General features: G+C 59.9%; 1 protein-coding gene across 1 annotated transcript in view; it reads right to left on the bottom strand.

Moving 5' to 3' along the window:
• Positions 1–923: 923 nt before the first annotated feature.
• The window catches only part of SHANK3 (SH3 and multiple ankyrin repeat domains 3), a 49100-nt gene continuing 28418 nt past the window's right edge, over positions 924–21605 (bottom strand). The window contains exons 19-22 of the mRNA XM_081130789.1: positions 18464–18594; positions 17887–17971; positions 11099–13349; positions 924–3429 (exon numbers count right to left, since the gene is read on the bottom strand). Coding sequence (XP_080986915.1) covers positions 2826–3429; positions 11099–13349; positions 17887–17971; positions 18464–18594 — 3071 coding nt within the window. The 3' untranslated portion in view covers positions 924–2825. The remainder of the gene's footprint in view (positions 3430–11098; positions 13350–17886; positions 17972–18463; positions 18595–21605) is intronic.

Below are 21605 nucleotides of genomic sequence, written 5' to 3'. Positions count from 1 at the left end.
CTCTCCTTCCCCTGAGGCCACCCAGACCTTCACTGGCTCCCCGAAGTCCCTCTGTCCCTGCACCACCTCTGAACAGAGACACCTGAATCCTTTCCTCTTCTCCCCCCATGGCTTCTCTCCACCACCCATTCTTACTTCCTCTGGGATCTGCACCCTACCCTGGAGGCGTCGCCCACTGGCCTCACCTGACCCAGTGAGAGCCTGAGCCTATGTTCCTCATTGTCCCATTCGTGCTGCACCTCGACTCAGTGTGGCTGAGCTCTGCACCCACTGCCCCCCCTCGAGCCCTCCAGGTGGCTGGTGCCTGACTTCTCTGACATGGCACCTCTGCAGGCCTGGCCCTCTCTCAGCCCTGCACCCTGTGGTCTTCACTCTCACTCCATGGGAATGTCCACCCACGAACCTCTGTTCATCCCCCTTCCACTCACCGGGCAGGGCACCCACCACAGGTGCCACACGGGACCCGCATCATGGGCCAGCAGCAACTAGCTGTTTACGGGACTGTTGGCTCAGAGAGGAGTGAGGCTTGAACACAGGCACCAGTTTTGGGGGCAGGATGACAGGGACAGAGAGGGCTGACAGACAGGAGCAGCAGGATTGAGAAAATGGGCCCTGGAAGGGAAAGAGGACAGGGACCACAGAAGACAACTGGACTTTCAGCTTGGGGCTGGCCACTCAGTGAGCAAACAGGAAAACCTCCAACTCAGGAAGCACAGGCTGAGGTCCAGCAGAACTCAGAAAGATGCAAGAAGCCAGGCAGGTGGGCATGGAGGTCAGCATAGGCATGGGGTCAAAGACGGGGACCTGTGAGTCACCAGTGCATGTGGTCAAAACGGTCACACTGAGGTGGGGAGGGCTCTGTGACCTAAGGGACAGCAGGGTTTGCACTCCCAGTATCTCTTCAAGCAGGCAACTGAGAGTAGTTTCATTTCTTATAAATTTATTACATAATAATATTATAATAATTATTATCAATAATAATATAAGAAACATAGATCTCTGTGGGGTGTATCACAACGTCAGGGTCAGGAGGCCTCAGGACTGGAGCAGGGGGAAATCCCCTGGATGGAACTCCATACAAAAGGAGGGGTGAAGAGCTACTGACCCTGTAAAGTTAAAAACCCAAATTGAACAGAACCAAAAACCCACAGGTGAGTGTGAGACTGTGTATGTGGCAGTCTTGTACAGGGACTGCTGCTGTGTGTGACCTGGTCTGTCAGTGAAAGGGTGACTGGGTGTGACTGCCCAGGGAATGAGGCCGGGGAGCCGGGACGGGGCGAGCGGCACAGACCGGCGTGCCGGGCCCCTGAGCTGTGAAAACTTCTGTTTTCTGGGTTTTTTATTTTTATTAAAAAAAGCTAGAAATATAAACAGAAACTTGTGAGTGACGTGGATGGAGCTTAGTCCAGACTCCAAACCCTAGGTTTAAAAACGTCCCAGGGCCCCCCTGCCCCACAGGTCAGTCATTGCTGAGTGTGAGGAGTCACAGTAAGGGGGGCTGGGGTGCCCTCTGGGGTCTCTGCTTCTCCCCAGGGTTTGTGGTGGCCTGCCTCTAGGGGAGTCTCCCTAGGATCCCCCAGAAGCCTGATGGGGGGCGGGCACTGCCTCCAAGGGCCCTTGGGGGCCTCCCCAAGCAGCAGAGCTTCATCAGGGCAGCCTGCTCAGGCTAGGTGAAACTCTGGAAGGGCAGGTGGGACAAACAGCAGGTCCCAGGGGGCAGGGGGGCCTCTGACTTTCTTTGGAAGTGGAGACGGGGTGCTTTCACAGGCACGCACCCTGCGCATGCTCCCGAAGCCCTCACACTAGTCTGGAGCGGCCCCACGGACCGCTCTCCACTCAGGCACACACAGGGCTCCGATGCACTCAGTCGCACCAAGTTTCACAGTCACACGTGCACACACACAGGGCGGGGACAGGAGACTTTGGGGTCTGAGGCAGAGGCTTCTTTGCTGTAGTTGCCCAACAGTGTGGGGAGGAGGCTAGACCCCTCCTGGGGAGGGACCCTGTGAGGGAGATGGCTGGGAGCAGGTGCCAGGGCCCTGCCCCCACCCCCAGGGCAATAGTTTCCCAGGCCACCAGACCTTGCTAGTGCCCAGCAGGCCTGGTTGCCTGCCGCCCCTCCTCCACGCAGCACCTGAAGGGTCGTGGGGCACACTATAGCTCAGCGAGGGGAGAAGGCCCAGGCAAGGCCCCAGGGAGGCTACTAGGACCCTGGCCAACCCCAGACCAGCTGGAGCGTCCTCCGCCCCACGTGGGGTGGCAGTGGCAGTGAGGGGCCAGAGATGGAAGACTGGGCAGCCACAGCGGAACCAGTGGGGGCTGGGGGCGGGGAAAGGAAGCTATTAAGGACAGAGATATTTGTTCCTTTTCTCGTTCCAAATATAGAGTGGATTAAAATATGTAAAACAAGGGGGCTCCTTGGCCCCCAACCGAGAACCCCAATGTCTCCCCCCTCCCCCCGAGTCACCAAGGTGTGTCCTGACCTCGCATGCTGGACTAGGTCCCCCCTCTAGGAGAGTAGCCTCCGGGAGCTGTGTGGGAGATGATCAGGCCGGAGAACCCCACCCCCAACCCCTCCGGCTCCAGCCTCCAGGCCTCTGCCCTTCCTGACCATGTGCTGGGTGGGGCTCGCTGGCCAGCTGGGGAGGGCACTAAGCAATGTACAGGGCAAGTCTCCGAGCAACAGCAAACAGGACGATTCATGCAACATTCCTGGCCCGGGCGCCTTAATGGGGGGCAGGGCCGAGCCCGCGGCCCGGGGTGGGGTGGGGTCAGGGTGGGGGCCCTGCCCGCAGGGCGCGGCCTGGGCTCGGGGTGGTGGGGCGTCAGCTGCCCTCCAGCTGCCTGAGCGCGCGCTCGATGTTCATGCGGTGGCCCACGCGCGTGACGCCCAGCTCCACGAAGTCGTCCTTGGTGAGCGCCGGCAGGTGCGCGCCCTCGATCTCGTGGTCCTCGAAGCGGTCTCGGTGCTCGCCCAGGTGGATGCTCTCCAGCCAGTCGCCCACGTCGAACTTGCTCCAGAGCTGCAGCGGCTTCTGCTGGAAGGGCCTGCGCGGGCCGGGGGCCCCGGGGCCGGGGCCGGGGCCGGGAGTGGGCGAGGGCAGCGGCGAGGGCGAGGGCGAGGGCGAGCGGCTGCGCGCGCTCACACTGCGCACCACGAAGCGCACCTCCTTGGGCTCGTGCGGGATGGAGAGGCTCGACGACTTGAGGATGGTGGGAGGCGTGAGGCCGAAGGGCCGCCCCGCGCCCCCCGCGCCCGCCCCCAGCCCCTCCACCCGCTCCAGCGACGCGGGCTTCACTGGGCTCGGGGCGCGACGCGCCACAGGGTAGCGGCCGCCGGGCCGCACCGGGTAGGAGGCCCCGCCGCCCGGGCCCCCAGGGCTGCGCTGCGCTGAGATGGAGCTCAGCTCACCGAGGCTGCTGAAGAGCCTGCGGAGGGAGAGGGGGTCAAGGCCAGGTGAGGGGCGCCAGGCGGGGTGGGGGAGTGTGCAGGGGGCGGGGTCAGTGGCCAGGAGGACGCTCAGGGTGGCTGGGACTGGGCGGTAGCCTTAGGGCCAGAGGAAGAAAGAGGGTGGGTGGGATCCCATGGTCACTTCTGCCATTTGTTTGGCCCGGGTGAGAACCAGGGCCCTGCTGGTGTGTGGGGGGGGGGGGGGGCCTATACCCAATGGGGACTATAACCAGCAGTCCCCTCCACTCCACAGGGGCTCCAAGACCAGCCAGCCCGACAGAGGAAAGAGCCTCTCATGGCAAAGGGCTGACTGCCCATCCCTGACAGCTGCAGACACTGGCTCTGGGTACTGCCCATCCTCCCAGGACCTGGAGAGTGAGACTCTGCAGAACCCTCGCCGTCCCCACACACAGCTCTGCTCTCAGGAGGAGACCCAGGGAAACCTGGGGTGGCTTCAGGGACAGCTGCGCCGTGACTGAACAAGTCCGTGGCATCGGACAGACCACGGGGACAAGCAGAACGTGCAGGGCAGGTCTGAGGCAGCGACACACCATGACACAGCCTCCCTGAGCAGGGCGGCACGCAGCAGCAGTCACAGCACCCACGCATGGTCACAAACATGCAGCAGCAGTGGCAGGAGTGGCAGGGGCCTGCTCATGACAAAGATGTAGCACATGTGTGCGGGCATGCACACGCACGTACACGCACACATACACACATCTACAGATGGTACCTCACTTCCCATTACCTGGCAGAACTCTCCAGTCAGTCCCTCAACAGCATGGCCAGGGTTTGAGGCCTGCCTGGGAGACTCCACCAGGAAAACCCCCTCCCATCCACCCCCTGCCCAGCCCCATCCCGTAGTGTGGTTGGGAAGCCTCAGGAGGCTGTCAGTGGCACCAAAGCCCCACAAAGCTGAGCAGAGCAGAGACCTGGCGGCCAGGTGCAGCGCATGGACAGAGGCATGGGATGAGCATGCTCACTTACACAGCCGGCGCTCAGGACCACCGCGCAGCTAGACAGAGCAGCCACATGCAGATGAGCAGGAGAGAGCAATGAGAGAGAGTGTTAGCAGCCCGGCCCACACAGCAGGCACATGGCCCACAGTCACGACCACAGTAAGGGCAGCCAGGTGCAAGGACCCCTGGCCAGACACCCAGTGAAGGAGGAACTCAGGTGCAGTGGGTCCAGGTGTAATGGGAGAGAGCAAATCTGAAGCTGCTGGGGGCAGGGGGTGAGGCCCAACTGGGGCAAATCTGAGTGGCTCCGGTTTGCCTGAGTGACCTGTTTGGTGTGGGAGGTGCAGACCAGAGGCCCACCCACAGGCTGTACTTGGAATGCTGTGCGTGTGGCAAGTGCTCAGCAGGTTCCTGGCACCTGCTGTTTAGTGTCCCCTTACGCTCTCTGCCATCTGACAGGCCTCTCTCTAGCACCTACCTCTCCCTGCCTCTGCCTGGGCCAAGGACACCCCCCCTGGATTCCCCCACCCATCTCTGCGCTATCCTGACTGACACCCATCCCATGCCACACAGGGTGCCCTCAGCATCCTTCCTCCCCTTAAAGCAGGTTTTGTCTTTTCATCTCCCACCTGTGCAGGGCAGCCTCTCCCTGGAAACCCAGCTCTGTCTCTCCCATTGGACCTGTTTCCATCGCCTTCCACTGGTGCTCTCTCCTCAGCCTCTGTCCCTACCATCTCCTCCCAACTGCTCAGCCCCAGAGCAGAGACACTTGAAGAGGCCAGACCATGCCCCGATCACAGTGGAGAGGAGCTCCAAGGACACCTGGGGTGGGCCCAGGAAACAGACACTTCCCAGGAGAAGCCCCTGGTCTCCGTGGCGCCGTGAGGGGCAGTGCAGGGAAAATGACCAAGGGAGCATTTCAAGGGGGTGATGGGTGCCGGGAGTAGTGATCACTAGGGAGGGGGCATTGCTGGGAAGATGCTGAGTGAGTGGCCTGTAGGATTGGGCCCAACACAGGCACCCGCACCAGGACCCTCACAGAGCAACCCTAGCCTGGGACCTGCATTGGGGTGGAATCCTGCCTGGCCCTGCCCCAAAGATTAAGTTTCAGTGGAGCCATTTCAGGTGTACCTGGAGTCTGAGAAGTGTCAGAAGCATATTGACAAGTTGGCAGGACCACAGCCAAACGGCAAAGGCAGAGAGAACAGGGTGGGCACTGGGTCACCCAGTGGAGAGGCTTGGCCAGAGCCCAAAGCAGGATCTGGGCTCCAGGAGGCCTGTCTGGGCAGCGCTGGAGCCCTTCTACCAGACAGGGGTGAGCCGGAGGCCTGGGATGAGGTTGGGCAGGCTCCAGAGCCCCTGGAGAGATTCGCCCTTGGAGAGGCACTGGCCAGAGACTAGGGCTAGTGCCAGGAGGTGGTTGCTACAAGTGAGGGACTGAGGGAGCATGTTCCACCAAGCTAGAGTGGAAGGAGAGGACCAGCCATACTCCTCAGGCTGCCCAAAGCATGCTGGAGATGGCAGGAGGCCTACAAGAGCCTAAGGAATGGCATGGGGCACAGCAGGGAGTGGCTGGAGGCACCACAGCCCAGGTGTCTGTTCTTCCCCATCCTGCTGGGGACAAGGAACCACCTACACTGTCCCCAGAGCAGGAATCCCAGCCATGTCTGCATACCCATCACTCTCCATCACTACTCTCAGCTGTCTGACGGCCCCAGCCAGACTCCAACCATGCGTGGCCACGCACAGCACCTGGAGCCGCCCACGCTCTAACACGGCACCATGGCCCCTGACACCTTGGCAGCCCTCCTCCAGGAGACTCAGCCAGGGTCCCCGGCACCAGCATCTCTTCCACCAAAGTTGGATCTTGTACTGTCCTGCTTCCTCGTGATACCTTGGCCAGTGAAATCTGGCCTCGTCCTGCTGCCCTGCCATTGGTAGGCTGCCAGCAGGACCCCTTGCTGACCTGTCCACCATTTCCTTTTACGGTGCCCTTTCCTCTACCCTTAGTCCCTATGCAGGTTTCCCTCTTAGTTGGCACTTTCTCCCCCACCTTTACTATAGCCTAGGTGCCCAAGGATGCCACACAGGCAGCCCAGCCAGTCTCTCTTGAGCTCCAGACCTTTACTGGTCTCCAAACATGCTCTTCCTCCCCCAGTCCTTCCCATACCAGGGTCTGGCATCCACCATCAGCATTCCCGAGTTTTCAACCTCATGGCTGACAAGTCGCCAGCTCCCAGCGGTAACCCAACCTCCTCCTCAGCCCCAGCCTCCTGTGGATCCAAGGTCTCACCCAGGACCTTGCACCCCACTTCCTCACTGTTTTCCTGAACTCCTGGTAACTAACACAAAGCCAAGAACACAGATGAGCTGAAAAAGAAGCATCAAACAAAAATAACCACACGTCACTCCCAGGCTTGACTACTCATGGGCCAGCTGATGCCAACAGAAAAGAAAACGTCCAAACTCTGGCCTGGCCTCTGCCTCAGGGCTCTGCTGTGGCACTTAAGCAGGGCAGGTGGAGGACAAGGGGGCCTCTGGCGTTTAGGCAGATAATCCTCAACAGGAGCAAGAAAACTAGACACAGGCTTGTAAGCTCCACCCCCTCTGGTCACGGCAAGGACACCTGCTGATGGCTCCAACCTTGACGTGCTGCAAACATCCCTATGTCCCTCTGCGGCCCCTTCCTGTTCCCCCTGACCACACCTTCTGGGGACACACCTGCACATGTCCCCAACCTCATGTGACCTGCAAGGACATCCCAGCCCCAGTGCCCCCACACCAGCCAGCACACAGTAGGTGTCAGTCCAGTTTTCAGAACCAGCCCTGTTGGCCTGAGGCACCTACGGTCACATGGGGCTTCTCCAGATCCCTGTCAGACGTGTGAGCAGGGTGGGGCCCAGAGGGAAGGGTTTCTTCAGCATCACAGGAACTTCTCTGAGACTAACATGCGATCTCCTGAAGAAGCTGACAGATGTGAGACCACAGCACACAGCACGTCAAAGGCACTGAAAAGTACTGCAGGAAAGAAACCTTTAAACTTTATGTTTCCCAAGCTATGTTGCCACAAACTTTTCCCTATAAAACCAGATGTGAGGACCATATAGCTGTGAACCTGAGAGCCACAGTGAGTGTTGCTGCGAGGCTCAGGGACTCTGTGGACCTCACACCACTTGTGGGATCAGATCTGACCACGGTGCCTGGCAAATAGAGCTCAGGCAGATGGAGGGCCTCAGAGACAGTGTGGAGCTCTAAGCACACAAGCGTTCTGTCCCCCGGGGCTTCACCCAAAGCTGGAAGGACAGAGCAGGTGGATCAATGTCCCCCAAAGCCACAGTTCCTGGACCTTCCGGGCAGCACCTGGCCGCTGCAGCCCCATCTTCACCCAAAAAACAAAGAATGCCCCGAGCAGACGAGCCAATCACATCTAAGAGTTACCAAGCTTGCAATCCATGACACACAGGGCAGCTTAACTCGCTCAGAAAGATCTCAGGCCGCAGAGTATCTTGTGGCTAAAGGACATGAGAGCCTGGACTGAGCCATCAGTGGGGAAGGTGAGCAGAGAGGGCAATGTCCAACACAGGAGGAGAGAGGTGGGCTGGAACACATGTGGGACTGGGGACAAGGGGCAGAAGTGTGACGCTACAGGTAGCTACGGCCACTGCCCTCAGGTCTCTGCCAGGAACAGTCCTGAGTAGGAAATAGCCTCCCTTGGACATCAGAACCTCCCCACCCTCTGGACATTTGTCTAAAATTCAGTATCAGAAGTTTTGTCACTGAATGAGAAGAGCAGCCCCGACGGGACCCAGTCACTGCCGGCCACAGAGATTGATTCAGTGTCCACAGCACCCTGCTCCCACGGCATTCCTGCTCAAAGGGCGGGATGAGGAGCACAGGGGAGAGGAAGGAACTGTGAGCACGAGCCCAGGGACATGTGGAGGGAAACGTGGACGGAAGGCCAGGCAGAGAGGCGGCTTCAGGTACCTGCGGATGGAGGAACTGACTGGGCTCTCATACAGCGATTTCAGGACACGTGCACACTGGTTACACACTCCTGATAAACAAAGGGTCGTCCACAAATGAACGCGTGCACTCTGTGAGAGACAGATGTGCATAAGACCGAGTCGGTCACCAGAAGGGTTCTGGGCACAGAGGCTCCAGACGGTGGACAGAGTTGACAGAGAGCAGGACTTGGGGGTCAGACAGATGCCGCCACTGATTGGCTGGAATGGATCTCTTTAGAACGTCAGTTTTATTGCCTGGAAACGGAGACTGTCAGTGTCCGGGGAGCAGAGTGGCTGTGAGGATGGACGGAAGTGGCATGGCATCTTCTCAGGTCACAACCAGCATGTATTTCCCCACAAGGTCTCTAAAATTAACCTGGCTGCGTGCTGGGCGCCAATGACAGCAAAGCTGCAAGAGCCCACCATGCTGCAGCCCTGGGCTCAAAGCTCTGCCATCGGTGACACTGCCTGCCACCCCCACCATTTCCCGGGGGAAGGACTGCAGTTCACAAAGTGTAAGTGGTTTGCCCAAGATGTCAGAGCTCAGATGCAACCTGCTGAGAGTTGAAATCCAAGGACCATCTGACCCCAAGCTGATGTCAGGCAATGACGTGAGTTGCCAAAGTTGGTGGGGCCATGTCACAAGGATGTCTGTTGTTTTGGGCTGTCGGGTACCTGTACCGCTGGTAACAGCATCTGACTTTCACTGGAGAACCTCCCTCCCCCCCCCCTCAGCGCCTGTTCTCTAGGTGGGTGGACCCCATGCCCAGGCTCCCAGGACAACAGGCCTGGCCAATGACAGCAGTGCCTCCCTGAACCCAGTGACCGGTTCAGGAGAGAGCAGGGAGCCATGGGAAGCCAATCAGAAGCTGGAATTCTGCAGGAATCACTACGTGAAGGAGGCTCACTTTCCAGTGGTACAGAGCAGACGGGATGCAGAGGTTGTCCCCTCCCAACCCCCTATCTGAGGCACACCCCAGAGCCAGGGGACAAGAGCGCCAGACCCTGACAGAGGAGAAACGCTGGAGATGACCGCAGGATGGTGCGTTCAGAGAGGGGTGGAACATAAGAGGCCAGCTGTGCGATGCCCTCCATCCCGCCCCAGCTGGTCCCACGGGAGCCAGCACACCAAATGACAAGATCTGGGCTCGACAACCAGTAAGTCTGAACCATGCATCTGTCCTGTGGGATTGGTCCTGAGCCACTTCCCTAGAGCTTAAAGCACAAAAGACAGCAGCTGAGTTTGGCTTCATTCTTTCATCCGTTTGGCTGTTTATTGAGGGTCTGCACTGTACCAAGCACTGTGCTACCCACTTTAAATGGCTTTAATTTTCATCGAGACCAAGGGGCACAGAGGGAGGAGCAGCAGAGAGGAGGAGCTGGTCGAGGCTGGTCAGGGAAGCCCACCCTCCAGGGTCTGGGCCAGCAGAGGCCTGGGACCGTGGCTGTTCATTCCAGCTGGTCACCGGCCATGCTCACAATGCCCACTCCAAGGGCCCTTTTGACACTGCTCTGCTGGGGAAGGGGCTTGTCACATGCCACTGGGAGATGGAAGAGGAAAAAAGGGGGAAGGGCCCCAGAACAGGCCCCTGAGGTGACAGGAGCTGGGGCCACACTCCTGGACCACTGTCAGGCACCGTGAGCTTCCCAAGCCCCCACTTATCTTTCGAATCCTGAACTGGAAGAAGGCAGAACAGACAAGCCCTTGTGATTAAGACCTGAACTCTGCTTCGTGGACTCTGCCTTCCAAGCGGACAGAAAGGGCTCCCTATGTCAATCATGGTAGCAAGAAGGCGTCCGAAGGGGGAGAGGGGCCTAAGGGGGTGACCACTTCTGCCTCAAACAAGCACCCAAGGAGCCACAGGGGTCCCCGTGGGGGCAAAGCCTCGAGAGTGGGCTCGGCCCAGGGCCTCTGGCAGCTTCCACCCAGCCAGAGCAGCCCCTGCCCCCATTTCCAGGGCACAGTGTGGCCCCTTCAAGTTCCCACCTTGGGCAGGAGACGGGAAGGTAGGACAGACAGCGGGACGGGAAGGTATGGAGAAGGCAGGAGAGCAGATGAAGGTCAGAGAGGTAGAGTGGCTCCAGACTAAGAATGGCTTCTCAGTGCACCTTCGAGATCACACAGGCGTGTGTCTAAAGGACTCTGAGGCAGTGCTGAGAGACAGAGATATTTCTGGGACAGAAAACAAAGTCGGTGTGGGTCCGCAAAGAAAGGGACGTGAGGTGAGAGGCAGCTACAGGAAGGTGGTACCAGCCACAGGGCCGCCACGCTGCCCCAGCGGGGAGTACCAGGGCCACAGGGAAGCCAAACAGCTGGGCAGGAAGGGTGCAACTCCAGGCTGGACCACAGATGACCCTTAATGGTCCAGGGTGAGGGAGAACTGCAGGAACCCCCAGGCAGGGAGCCTACAGGAGGTCTGGAGAGGGGCTCACACCCAGCCCGGGTCTCCGACAGATGCCTGGCTCTCACTCTCAGCACCAATGGAGTAGAGAGAACAGCAGCCTGACACTTCAGATCCCTGAGAGCGCCTCTGTCTCAGACGGACGAAGCAAGGCCAGATAAAAGACAGAGAGGTAGACAGGAAAGGACTGGCAGGGGTGGGACAGAGGGAACCGTGATGGACAAGAGGAAGACAGGGAGGCCCATGGACATCGACAGGACCCTCCCCAACTGCCCTGCTCACCGAGCTGCCGCGATGGGAGACTTCTTAGAAGGGTCCAGCAGGCCGCCCAGGCCACCAACCGGTTCCTCCCCCAGGGAGCGGGTGTCTTTGTTCAGCTGCTGCAGGCGGGAGCTGAGCTCACTGATCACAGTTGGTTTGTCGTCTTCAGGCCCAGGGAGCCCCCGGCTCTCCATGGGGTCCCCCCACAGCTTGGACCTTCTCTGGAAGAGGTAGCGAGGGCGAGCAGGCCCAGCAGCAGAGGCCAGCCCTGTGGAGGCGGCGTGGTGCTGCTGGGCCATGAGCTCACTGTCCGAGGACTGCTTCAGCAGAGGGTCCCTGAAGGTCACCGGCCCCTTCCCCAGCGGGGACTTGAGCTTGGGCTTGGGAGGCACTGGTGGCTTCTCGAGTAGAAAAGTGTGTCCATCAGCGAAGGAGGTGTGGGTGTCCGTGAGTTCCCCGCTTTCGGAACTCAGGGTGGACATGCTGGACACTGTGGAGATAGTGCTTGTGGTCTCCAGGTGAGGGTCGCTGGAGCTGCGTGTGTCAGCCTCCTCCACCCCCGAGTCGGCTGCAGACTCAGGGGCAGGGGGCATCTCACTACTGGGCTTCCCTGAGGCCGGGCCTGGCACCGTGGTGGGTGAGGGACCTGGGCCGGGCAGTGGGGTGGCCAGAAGGAGCCCGTTGGCAAACTCTTCGGGGGGTGGCACCAGCCCAATGCGCGCCAGCTCCTCTCTGGTCTCCTCGTCGCTAGAGGACAACTGGGCAGGAGGCAGGTTCACAGCAAAGACCAGCTCTGGCTCCTCCTCGGAGCTGCCCTGCCCTGGCCCGGGGTCTTTTGGGGTGCTGCTAGGGGGCTGGACCCGGGGGCTGGGCAGGGGCTCTGCTACCACTGCTGACTGTGTGGGTGCTGGGGCCAGCTCTGGGGTGCTGGAGGGCTCCTCTTCAGCTCCCAGCCTGCTGGGCTCCTGCCCATTGCTGGTGGCATGGACAACGATGAGGCCAGCTGGCCGCTGCAGGGACGTGTCCAGGACGCTGAGGATCATGGACTTCTTGTCCTCGGGTGACTTCCGCTCCTCCCGGGGGGCTTTCTCCGGCTCCCTTCGAGCAGGCACAGGAATCCAGGCTGGGCTCCTTGGGGAGAAGGCTGGGGAGGCCAGGGCTCCTCGCTCAGCGTCGCGGGCTTGAACGTCCACAAACAGGGGCCCGGAGCGGTCAGCGTCAGGGCTGTGCACGGGCGTGGGGGACCGGGAGGGCGTCTGGGAAGCCAGGGCCCGCTCCCGGGCAGCCAGCGCCAGGGCCAGGGGCGAGCTGGGATCCAAGGGCTTGCCGGTGAGCGGGTGGATGAAGGTGGAGCCGGAAGGCCCAAGGCTCGGGCCGCTGACCAATGGCTTCAGAGCAGAGACGGGGGAGGGCAACAGCAGGTCGCGGCCGGTGGTGGCGCCGGCGCCCAGAAGGCGCTCGTCGATGGAGCGGGAGGGCTGCAGGGAGGGCAGGTCCGCGCTCGGGGGGCTCCCCTCGATGGCGCCCACCGACAGGAACACGGTGGAGCGGCGCCGCTCCTCCAGCCGCCGGTCCTTGGCCGGGCCCGGGCCTCCGAACGCGAGCCCGGGGCCGTCTCCGGGGCTGTAGTCGAGGCCGCCGGGCCGCGGCGCGCGGTGCGTCGGGGAGGGCTCGCGGGCGAAGCTGCCGCCTCCCGGGCCCGGGCTGCCCACGGCCAGCGCCGCGCGCTCCTGGGCGTCCTCCACCTGCAGCTGCTTCACCAGCGGGCTCTTGCGGCGCTGGGGCTTGGACGGCGCGAAGAGGCTGGCGCTGAAGGCGCCCAGGTTGGCGTAGGGGCTGTCGGGGCCCGGCGCGCGCGGCCGGCGCTTGGCGCGCTCGGGCGGCGTGGCCGCGGGCGGGGGCCGGGAGGGGTCGCCCAGCTCGGGCGCCGAGTCCTGCAGGATGATCATGGAGCGCGCGCGCTTCTGCCGCTCGGGGTAGGGCAGCGGGCCCAGCGGCGCGCCGGCCTCGTACAGGCCCGCGGCGCCCGCGCCCAGGCGCGCCTCCAGGCCCGGCTTGAAGCTGGAGCGCACCGTGTCGTAGGCCCGGCCGGGCGGGGGCGGGGGCGAGAAGGCGGGCGGCGGCCCCGAGTCGAAGTAGTAGGGCGCGGGCGGGGGCGGCGGCGCGGTCTGCGGCGGGGGCGGGATGCCGCGGCCCTCGCGCACCGAGTCCTGCATCGACGTGCTGCGCGGGAAGCGCCCCTCCAGCAGGGACGCCAGCTTCTCGTCCTCGCCTGCGGACAGAGGGCCCCGTGAGACCGCCGGGCGGGAGCCGCTGTCTTCGGGGAGGCCCTCCGCGGGGGCCGCTCCGCCCCAAGCCCACCCTAGGGTCCCAGAGTGGCTGGGAGGCCCCTGAGCAGTCGGCGCGGGGCGCTAGCCTGACCCAAGAGGACGGGATCGGGACAGGCATGGAGTCTGGGGTGGGAGAGCAGGGGAGACTCGGGGAGCCATGAGCAGGGGATCTGAGCAAGGCCCAGGACCTGCACCCCAATACCGTTGCTGGTTCAGGGGGGTTCTTGCGAAGACTGGGGGGAGGTATCAGTTCAAATGTCGGGTAGGGGGGGCCCCGCCAGCAGAGGCTCTGAGAAAGAACCCAAACTCTGACCACACGACTTGGGGCCAAGACCTGCCCAAACCCTGGACACAGAGGGCCCAAAGGAGACACCCCAGGAGGGTAGGGGAAGCTCCCCAGTCATGGGGGGCAGGGGGCAGGGCTCCCACGCAAGACTGAGCTCATTTCAGAACCACAGCAGTGGAATAAGCAGGTTTCACTGGGAGGGCCTGGTGGCAGCCACAGGCAGGAGGGACACTCCCAGGGCAGCACTGACACTGTAGACAAGGGGACAGCAGGGCTGTGGCCAGTGACACCAAGCCTCTGGCAGGAAGAGGGCCGATGCCCAGGTGAGGCGGTGCTCTGTGCATGTCCAGTCCAGAGCCCTGTGGACAGAGTGGACTGGGAGAGGCTGCCAGTCACTGCCAGGACCCTAGTGGCTAAAACTCAGGAAGGTGGGTGGAAGGGTGGGCGGATGAAAACGGAGCTGCAGGCTGACCTCCTGACACCGTTCAGATTTCCTCCCTTTTGGCTATGACCCCAGGCCAAGCCCCGAGCCCCTCTGAGCCTCAGTTCTCTCATGGGCAACACACACTAAAATGAACCTCCCTCTGCCTGCCTCAGGCATAGTTAGACCCTGAGAGGGCGTAGGGCTCTCACCTTCCTGTAGCCTGCCTGCAACCCAGCAGGACCTCCTTGGAGACACAGCGTGGACACCTGTGCTGCGGGGGTGTTCACGGAGGCTGCAGGTGCCCACCGCCCAACCCAAAGAGAGTGCGTGAATGGCTGTGTCGACACGCGAGCCTCCCATGGGGTGCCTTGGGGTCGACACCTGGCTTCCCCTGGATTTGGTGGTATTTTTATGAACTCGCCAGGACGCAGCTGCCCATCCCCAACCGCCTCCTCTCTGAGCCAGCCGGTGCTCTCGCCAGGCTGCCTACGCCTGCTTTGCCTCTCGTCCTGTCCTGTGTAGCAGCTCTTGTATCCCCGGCCCAGCAAGGGTGGGCTTTTGTGTGAAGAGGCTTTACTGTCTGATGTTCCTAAACCTCTCTGCACTTCAGTTTCCTCCCCTCAGGGACACTGCCTGCCCCCACGGTGGGCTGTGTAAGCTGGAGCCATTGAAAGCTTACAGCACAGGGCTAAGCACCTAGAAGCGACCCAGATGGGTGGCCAAGGTCGTCGTCATCATTGTTTTTAGGTCTGCCTTCCACCCCTACTGCTGGACACAGGAGCACAGCATATAAACACCCACGCACCATGCATGAGACAGAGCCATGGGGAAAAGTTGGTGCTCCTAGAGGCTGCAGGGGGTCTGGAGTGCTGAACTCTAACTTCAGGTAAACACAAGTCACTTGCCTCAGGATGAAATGGGGAGTCCGTTCTGATGCCATCTGGGGTAGGCAGAGCCCTCTGCCCAGATGTAGCAGTGAGCATTTCCCCAGCACCTGAGTGTGGGCCCCCAAACGCTGGACCAATGCCACCGAATATGAGCAGTGGCCATCGCGCTCCATATTCAGCTATGAGTGCACCCCACTGGGGAACCTGAGTGGACTTGGAGGTAGCCAGGTACTAGGTGGTCCCCATGTTTACGGATCAGGACCCTGAAGTTTCAAGGACTGAATCGTGTGCCCAGGGCCACACAGCCAGGGCAAGGGGTGGATGCCCCAGGAGCCTGATAGCTTGTTCTTCAGGTCAAGGCAAGGGGGTTAAAAACGAGCTCCTCTCAGCTTACTCCTGGCCGGAGCACTGGAGGGTCTGGGAAGAGCTGCCATCCCCACCTGGGCTCATGTCCCCATGGGCAGGCACTTGGATCTGAACCTTTCCATCCTGGGACTGGGTACAGCTGAGGATCAGGCCTCTGGCAGAGTGAGGCAGACCCGGGTGAGAAGGAAGCAGAGACAGATGTCCCCAGATGAAACAGGTAAAGGCTTGGGCTGGTCCCCAGGACCCCGAGGCAACAAGGAGCCCACAAAGGGCCAACTACAGCAATGAGAGGTGATATCTGCTCTGCAAAAGGCTACATTTGAACAGAGGGTGGAACTGGGAAAGGAGGTCAGGAGGACACCAAAACTGTGGTCCAAGAGCAAGACACTGAGGCCTGGCCAGGCAGGGCTACAAGGATGGTGAGGAGTCAGGCGCAAGGCATTTGAGGGGGCAGTGCACCCATAGTTTGTCAGGGGAAGCAGAGACGAGGAAGCCATGGAGGACACCCAGGGCTTAGGCCAGCAGGGTGTCAGAAGTGCCTCTGAGCTCCAAAGTGGTTGCAGTCTCACCTGCCTTCTTCCCCACCCTCCCTCCTACAGAAATGACCCATAGCAACCCCTGCAGGACCACACCACACATGATGGACAACCTTTATCAGCAGTTTACCACATGACCTCCCAGAAACCCCCAATCATCCTTCCAGCCTTCCGAGACACCCAGGTGTGATTGGTACCCCCTCGTTGTCTCCAACTGTATGTGGTCCTTCACACTCACCATGTAACTGCCAAGCTGAGCTGTCTGCACACGTGTCACCTCCCCCAACTGAGCCCCCACACCTGGCCCAGGGTCAGCCTAGAGTGGGCATCGATCATCAGAGGTCCTAGGGTGAATGAGGGATTGGGGTTTGGGTAGCTGATTGGCCAGATAGGTGAACAGAAGACAGGTAAAGCCAGCTGTGTGATCTTGGGCAAGTCATTTGACCTCTTTGCCTCAGTTTCATTGTCTGTAACACAGAGGTACTAGAAGTGCTACCTCCACAGGGTTCCTCTAAGTACTGTGTGAAGCATGAACATAAAGCAGTGTTGGCATGAGTGTTGAATGGCCAGTTACTGGTTAAGAGATGATGGGTATGGTGAGGTGTACATGGACAGATAGATGGACACGTGGACAGGTCTGGGGGTGGAGGGATGGACAGATGAGCAGGAGAGGGCACTGGATGTCTAGAGGGATGAGCAGCAGGTGGGGCTTGACCAGGCCCAGAGTTAAGAGAGGACATGGCCAAGTGTGAGGCATGAAGCTGGGGTGTGATGAGGTCCCAACGAGACAGGTGCAGAGGCAGAGAGACCAAGGGCACAGCCTTGAGGAATAAAGAGTAGGGAGGACCTGCACTGGTGTGGTGTGGGGCTGGGGGAGGCCTGAACAAGTGCCTCTGAGAACCAGGGGGAAAACCAAAAGTGTTGTCCTAAAACTGGGCGAAGAGGTTCAGAGGGGCAGAAGAAGCAAATGCTAACTGAGATCAGACAAAGAGGCTGCCCAGCCGGCGTAGCTCAGCCGCTGAGCATTGACCTAGGGTCCAGGAGATTGCAGTTCGATTCCCAGTCAGGGCACATGCCCAGGTTGCGGCTCAATCTCCAGCAGGAGACAGCTGATCAATGACTCTCATCATTGATGTTTCTATCTCTCTCTCTCCCTTCCTCTCTCTGAAATCAATAAAGACATATTTAAAATTAAAAAATAAAAAAGATTTTAAAGGGGGAGCGGGTCTGGTGACATGCACTGGGAGAAATGCCCTGGAAGACACTGGTGATCCTGGTGGGAGGAACTTCAATTTTAGGCACAAACACAGCTAGCCTCCCCCAGGCTGAGAAGCAGGTGGGGACAAGAGACGGCAAGTATAGTGACTTTTGGAGAAAACTGGCTGTGAAGGAGAGGAGAGGTATTGAGTGATACTGGGGGGGGGGGCAGGCTCAAGGGGAGAGTAGTTTTAGGATCACAAACATGGCATATACTCAGATGCCCAGCATAGAAGACAGAAGACTCATGCCTATGGGAGGTATATAAGGGGGACTCACTGGATGGGGAGCTGTGGATGAGGGGGTACACTGGATGGGAAGCCATGGGTGGGGGGTACCCACTAAACGGAGCCATGCATGAAAGATACCCACTGGACAGGGAGCCATGGATGGGGGGTACCCACTGGACAGGGAGCTATAGATGGAGGCGGACACCCACCAGATGAGAAGCCGTGGATGGGTATGGGGGGAGTCTCAAGGGTCTGTTTTAGCAAACTACCTCTGAGTTTGTTGAAGGACTGACACACACACACCCTACCCCACCCCCAATTATGTCCAAAAACGTGAGACCCCAGGGCTGAGGCCAGGGAGGGGCAGGAATCAGAGGGAAACTGGAAACCCCAGTTGAAGGTGGAGAGACAGGGTCTTCTCCAGCCCCATATCCACCCTGCTACAGCCCAGCCCCATTCCTCCCGCCCCATACAGACCCCAGCCCAGCCATACCTACAGACTTGGTCCGTGGAATCCCCTTCCGCAGGGAGCCTGGCAGCTTCTCTGGGCCTGGGAGGCCCTGACGCTCAAACAATGACTGTGGGAGTCAGGAGGGTACATGGAGGTTCCAGGGCACTGCCCCCTGGTGCCGCCCAGCCCCACCCATGCTCTTCCTAAGCCTGAGGTCACACCTCCCCATGCACTATTTCCAGTGCCGGTGCCCCAGCACCTGTGTCCAGAGCAGGGCCAGCCAGCAGGGGCCCAGGCACAGTGTTGGGTGGGGTTGATGCAGACAATGGCCCTGGATATGGCCCAGGTGAGGCTGGGAAAGCAGCCCAGAAGGTGCCCAGTGGGAGAAGTGGGCTGGGGGACAAAGACACACCACTTGGGGCATGAACAGGCCTGACACAGAACCTGCCTAAGGCACTGAAAGCCACTCAGCATGTATTCAACTGTGGTCATTCTGAGGGCTGAGGTGGTCCAAGTGTCTCCAGGAGAGGTTCTGGGTTCAAATGATGGACCTCCACACCAGAAAATGCACAAACACCCAGCCCCCAGCCCACCCGCACCCAGCCCCCAGCTAGCTTACACTGATTTCGGCTGGGGTGATCCTCCGGCTGGTGGGCCGCTGTTTGACCGTGGCCGCTCTGGAGTCAGCATCTGCAATGTCAGGCCTCAGAGTGGGCTCCGCGGCAGCCGCCAGGATCTCGTCTAGTTTCTCTGCACAGCCAAGAAGGTGCCTTTTCAGCCACCATGACCTTGAGTACTCACTGTTCTATCTCGTGCTGCTGAGGCCACCTCAGACCCCTCACTCCCCAGGGCAGGCTTCCAGACCTGGGACCAGAGCCCTTACCCACCAGAACCCAGACTGTGCTCCAGCCTGCCTCTCCATCCTTGGGGAGGTTCCAGGTGACCCCGGAGATCCCACTCCAAGAAAAGGCTGACTGGACATTAGGGGGAGGACCCGGACACACTGATGAGAACCCAGGGTCTTCCCTTCCAGGGTCTTTCCTCTGCCTTTCACTTTTCTCCTCAGCACAGGCATCACTGTCTGGGGCCCACTGCGCCAGGGCAGACCCTGGGGTACAGCAGGTACCCACAAAAGATGCGAATCGGTCAAGGATGAATGAACGGGGCACTTTCTGAAAACAGCTCACAGCCCCAGGCTGATAAGGCGACCAGAGAACCTTCATCCAGGTGGGAGGTGCCGAGAAGAGGGTCTGGGGGACAGTCGGGGGGGCAAGGAGGACCCAGAGGGCTCAGAGGCAAAGGGACCAGGCAGCTCGGGCACCGTTCTTCTCAAATCCATTGTAAAAGAGCATTGTTTGTTTTTATTAAAGCTATTTGATGCTTTTTAAAGTGCTGTTTTGATTATCAACTTGACTTGGGAGTTTTGTTAAACAAATACATGTGTCTGAGAACTATTCAGGTCTGGCTGGAGGGCAGATGGGTCCCATCAGGGCCAGCAAGTGGGGTGAGGCAGGGTGTCCACCTACTGCCACGCAGACCCTCTCGCTAAGGAGCCCCGCCCACTTCACCCTGCACTCAGGCTCTAGTTGCCCAAGCCCTTCCTTACCCAGGGGCCGTGCCAACCCCAGAGGCCCCTGTGTCAGGTCCCCCAAGCACCCCACATGGGAGAACCTCTGTGGTCGGCCTCAACACCTCCTTCCAGCACCTGCTGTTCCACCTCTGAACCACCCAGCAATCACTGCTTAGAGTAAGTAAACTCCTGAGATATCTGGTACCCAACCCAGACCAGACCCATCCTGTCTTAACCCACACTGACTTAACCTCTTTGTGACTCAGTTTCCTGATAAAACAGCACACAAGCAGCACCTGCTTCAGTGTTGTGAGAACTAGCACGTACCTAAGAAGTGCTACCATCATGCCTGGCTCTGAGCAGGCGCTGAACACAAGTCTGCTACAGTCCTTCCTGTCTCAGCTCCACAGCTCCTCCGCATGCCCAAGGCATCCAGCCCGGGGCACCCAGCCCCACCCTGACACAGAAGTTTCAACTCACCAGCAAACATGCCCAGTTCTGACGAGCTCCCAGTGCCCCAGGTGCCTGGGCCCAGGTGCAAACCAGGGTGGCCGTTGGAGGGTCCCCTTGTTTGTTTTTGTAATGTGGTGTATACTTCGCTTTTGGAGCTGATCACCATCACCACTTAAGTCCTGGGTGATCTCCAGAGTTGGAAGAGCTGTACTTCACATCCCACAACCACCACATGAAGACACTACTGCCACCCTCATGTACCCAGGAAGAAACTGAAGCTCTGGGAGAGAAACTACCCAGATCACAGACCCAGTCAGTGAAAGGTCAAACTTGGCTGCCAGGCTGTCCAGAAACCACAGACAGAAAGGCATGGAGAGAAACATTTCTGCGGGAATCGCAGGGCACATGCTCACCTGAGCTGTGGAGTTAGAGGCTGTGCGTCCAGGTCCAGAACTCAGCCCAAGACCCAACGCAACATGCCCAGGAAGGTAGCTGAGCATAACTGCTGGCCGTGGGCCATGGGGCTGGGGCCAGATGAGAATCAGTTTCACATGGGAAAGAATAAAAAATTCTGCATACTACAAGCTGGTGAGATTGACACCAATCCCCAGCACAGTTAGAAAATATATTCTTAAAGAAATCATTTCAGACACTTAAATAAGTGAAGCCCACTGGGAAGCAGGTCTGGGCCACTGGGATGGCCCACCCCCACAGCCTCACACACCTCCTGCGAGATGCGCGTTGTGTGCGGATGCAGCCGGGAGGCAGCTGTTTGAACAAGCGGGGCCTGCGGGGGCGATGAATCACCAACTCTGCCCCTACAACTGGAGGAAGCGCGCAGGCCACAGCACAGCACCCTGGGAGCCCCGTTAATGAGCCGAGGACAGAACCGATGTGCTCCAGAAATAGTTTGTGTGTCGGCCTCAAAGGTGTGCACAAAAGTGTCCCCAGAGGAGACTTTATCACCCATTTCAATGCCTGAAAAGACGCCAGGGAAAGCACTTCATCTGGACTGGGGAAGGGGCAGGGAGAGCTCAGAGGGGGCAGCAAGAGCTCAGGGGGCCCAGCTGTAGGCTGTACAGGAGAGCCTGGGCTGCAGGTGGGCACACGTGTGCTGGCACAGCACAGGCCTGTGGGTCCCAGTGTGAGGGACCGGTGGGCACCAGGAAAAGAGACAATGAGGGGCCACAGAAGCACCTCTGATTTCCATCTGGCCTGGACTCCTGTTCACTCGAGAGGTAGAAGAAGCCGGCAGAGGTCAGGCCCGGAGATCTGACCAGGTGCTGGGCCTCAGTGCCCAGGCCCAGTATCCATCCCCACATGGAGGCTGCATCCTTCACAACCAGGCTGGACACACAGGAAGGAGCCTCAGAGAACAGGGCCGATGAGGTGGGAATGTAAGAGCAAGGGGTGGTGAGGCCAATGGCTGGGCGATGTTGGGCAGGGGAGCTCCAGGCTTTCTCCCCAGTGCTGTGGGGCCCAGTCCCTTGCTCTGAAGGGACTGTCAGCACTGGGCTTGACCCCAAAACAGATCAGCACAGAAACAGGACCCACACACCAGGCACAAAGGCGCCCCCAGAGCAGAGAGAAGCAACATGGGCCAAGTCAAGCACCGGGCTCTCCCACCCCCAAAGCGCCACAACTGGACCCTCTGAACCCTCCCTCCCTGGCTCCAGGCCTCCACCCTAGGGGTATTCCCAGCTCTGCCTCGCCAGGCTGCCCCAGCTCTCCTGAGCCA

Source organism: Miniopterus schreibersii, assembly GCF_964146895.1.
Source record: "Miniopterus schreibersii genome assembly, chromosome: 2".
Taxonomy (NCBI): Eukaryota; Metazoa; Chordata; class Mammalia; order Chiroptera; family Miniopteridae; genus Miniopterus; species Miniopterus schreibersii.
Note: the sequence above shows the minus strand (reverse complement) of the source record. Positions and strands in the feature narration are given on the sequence as shown.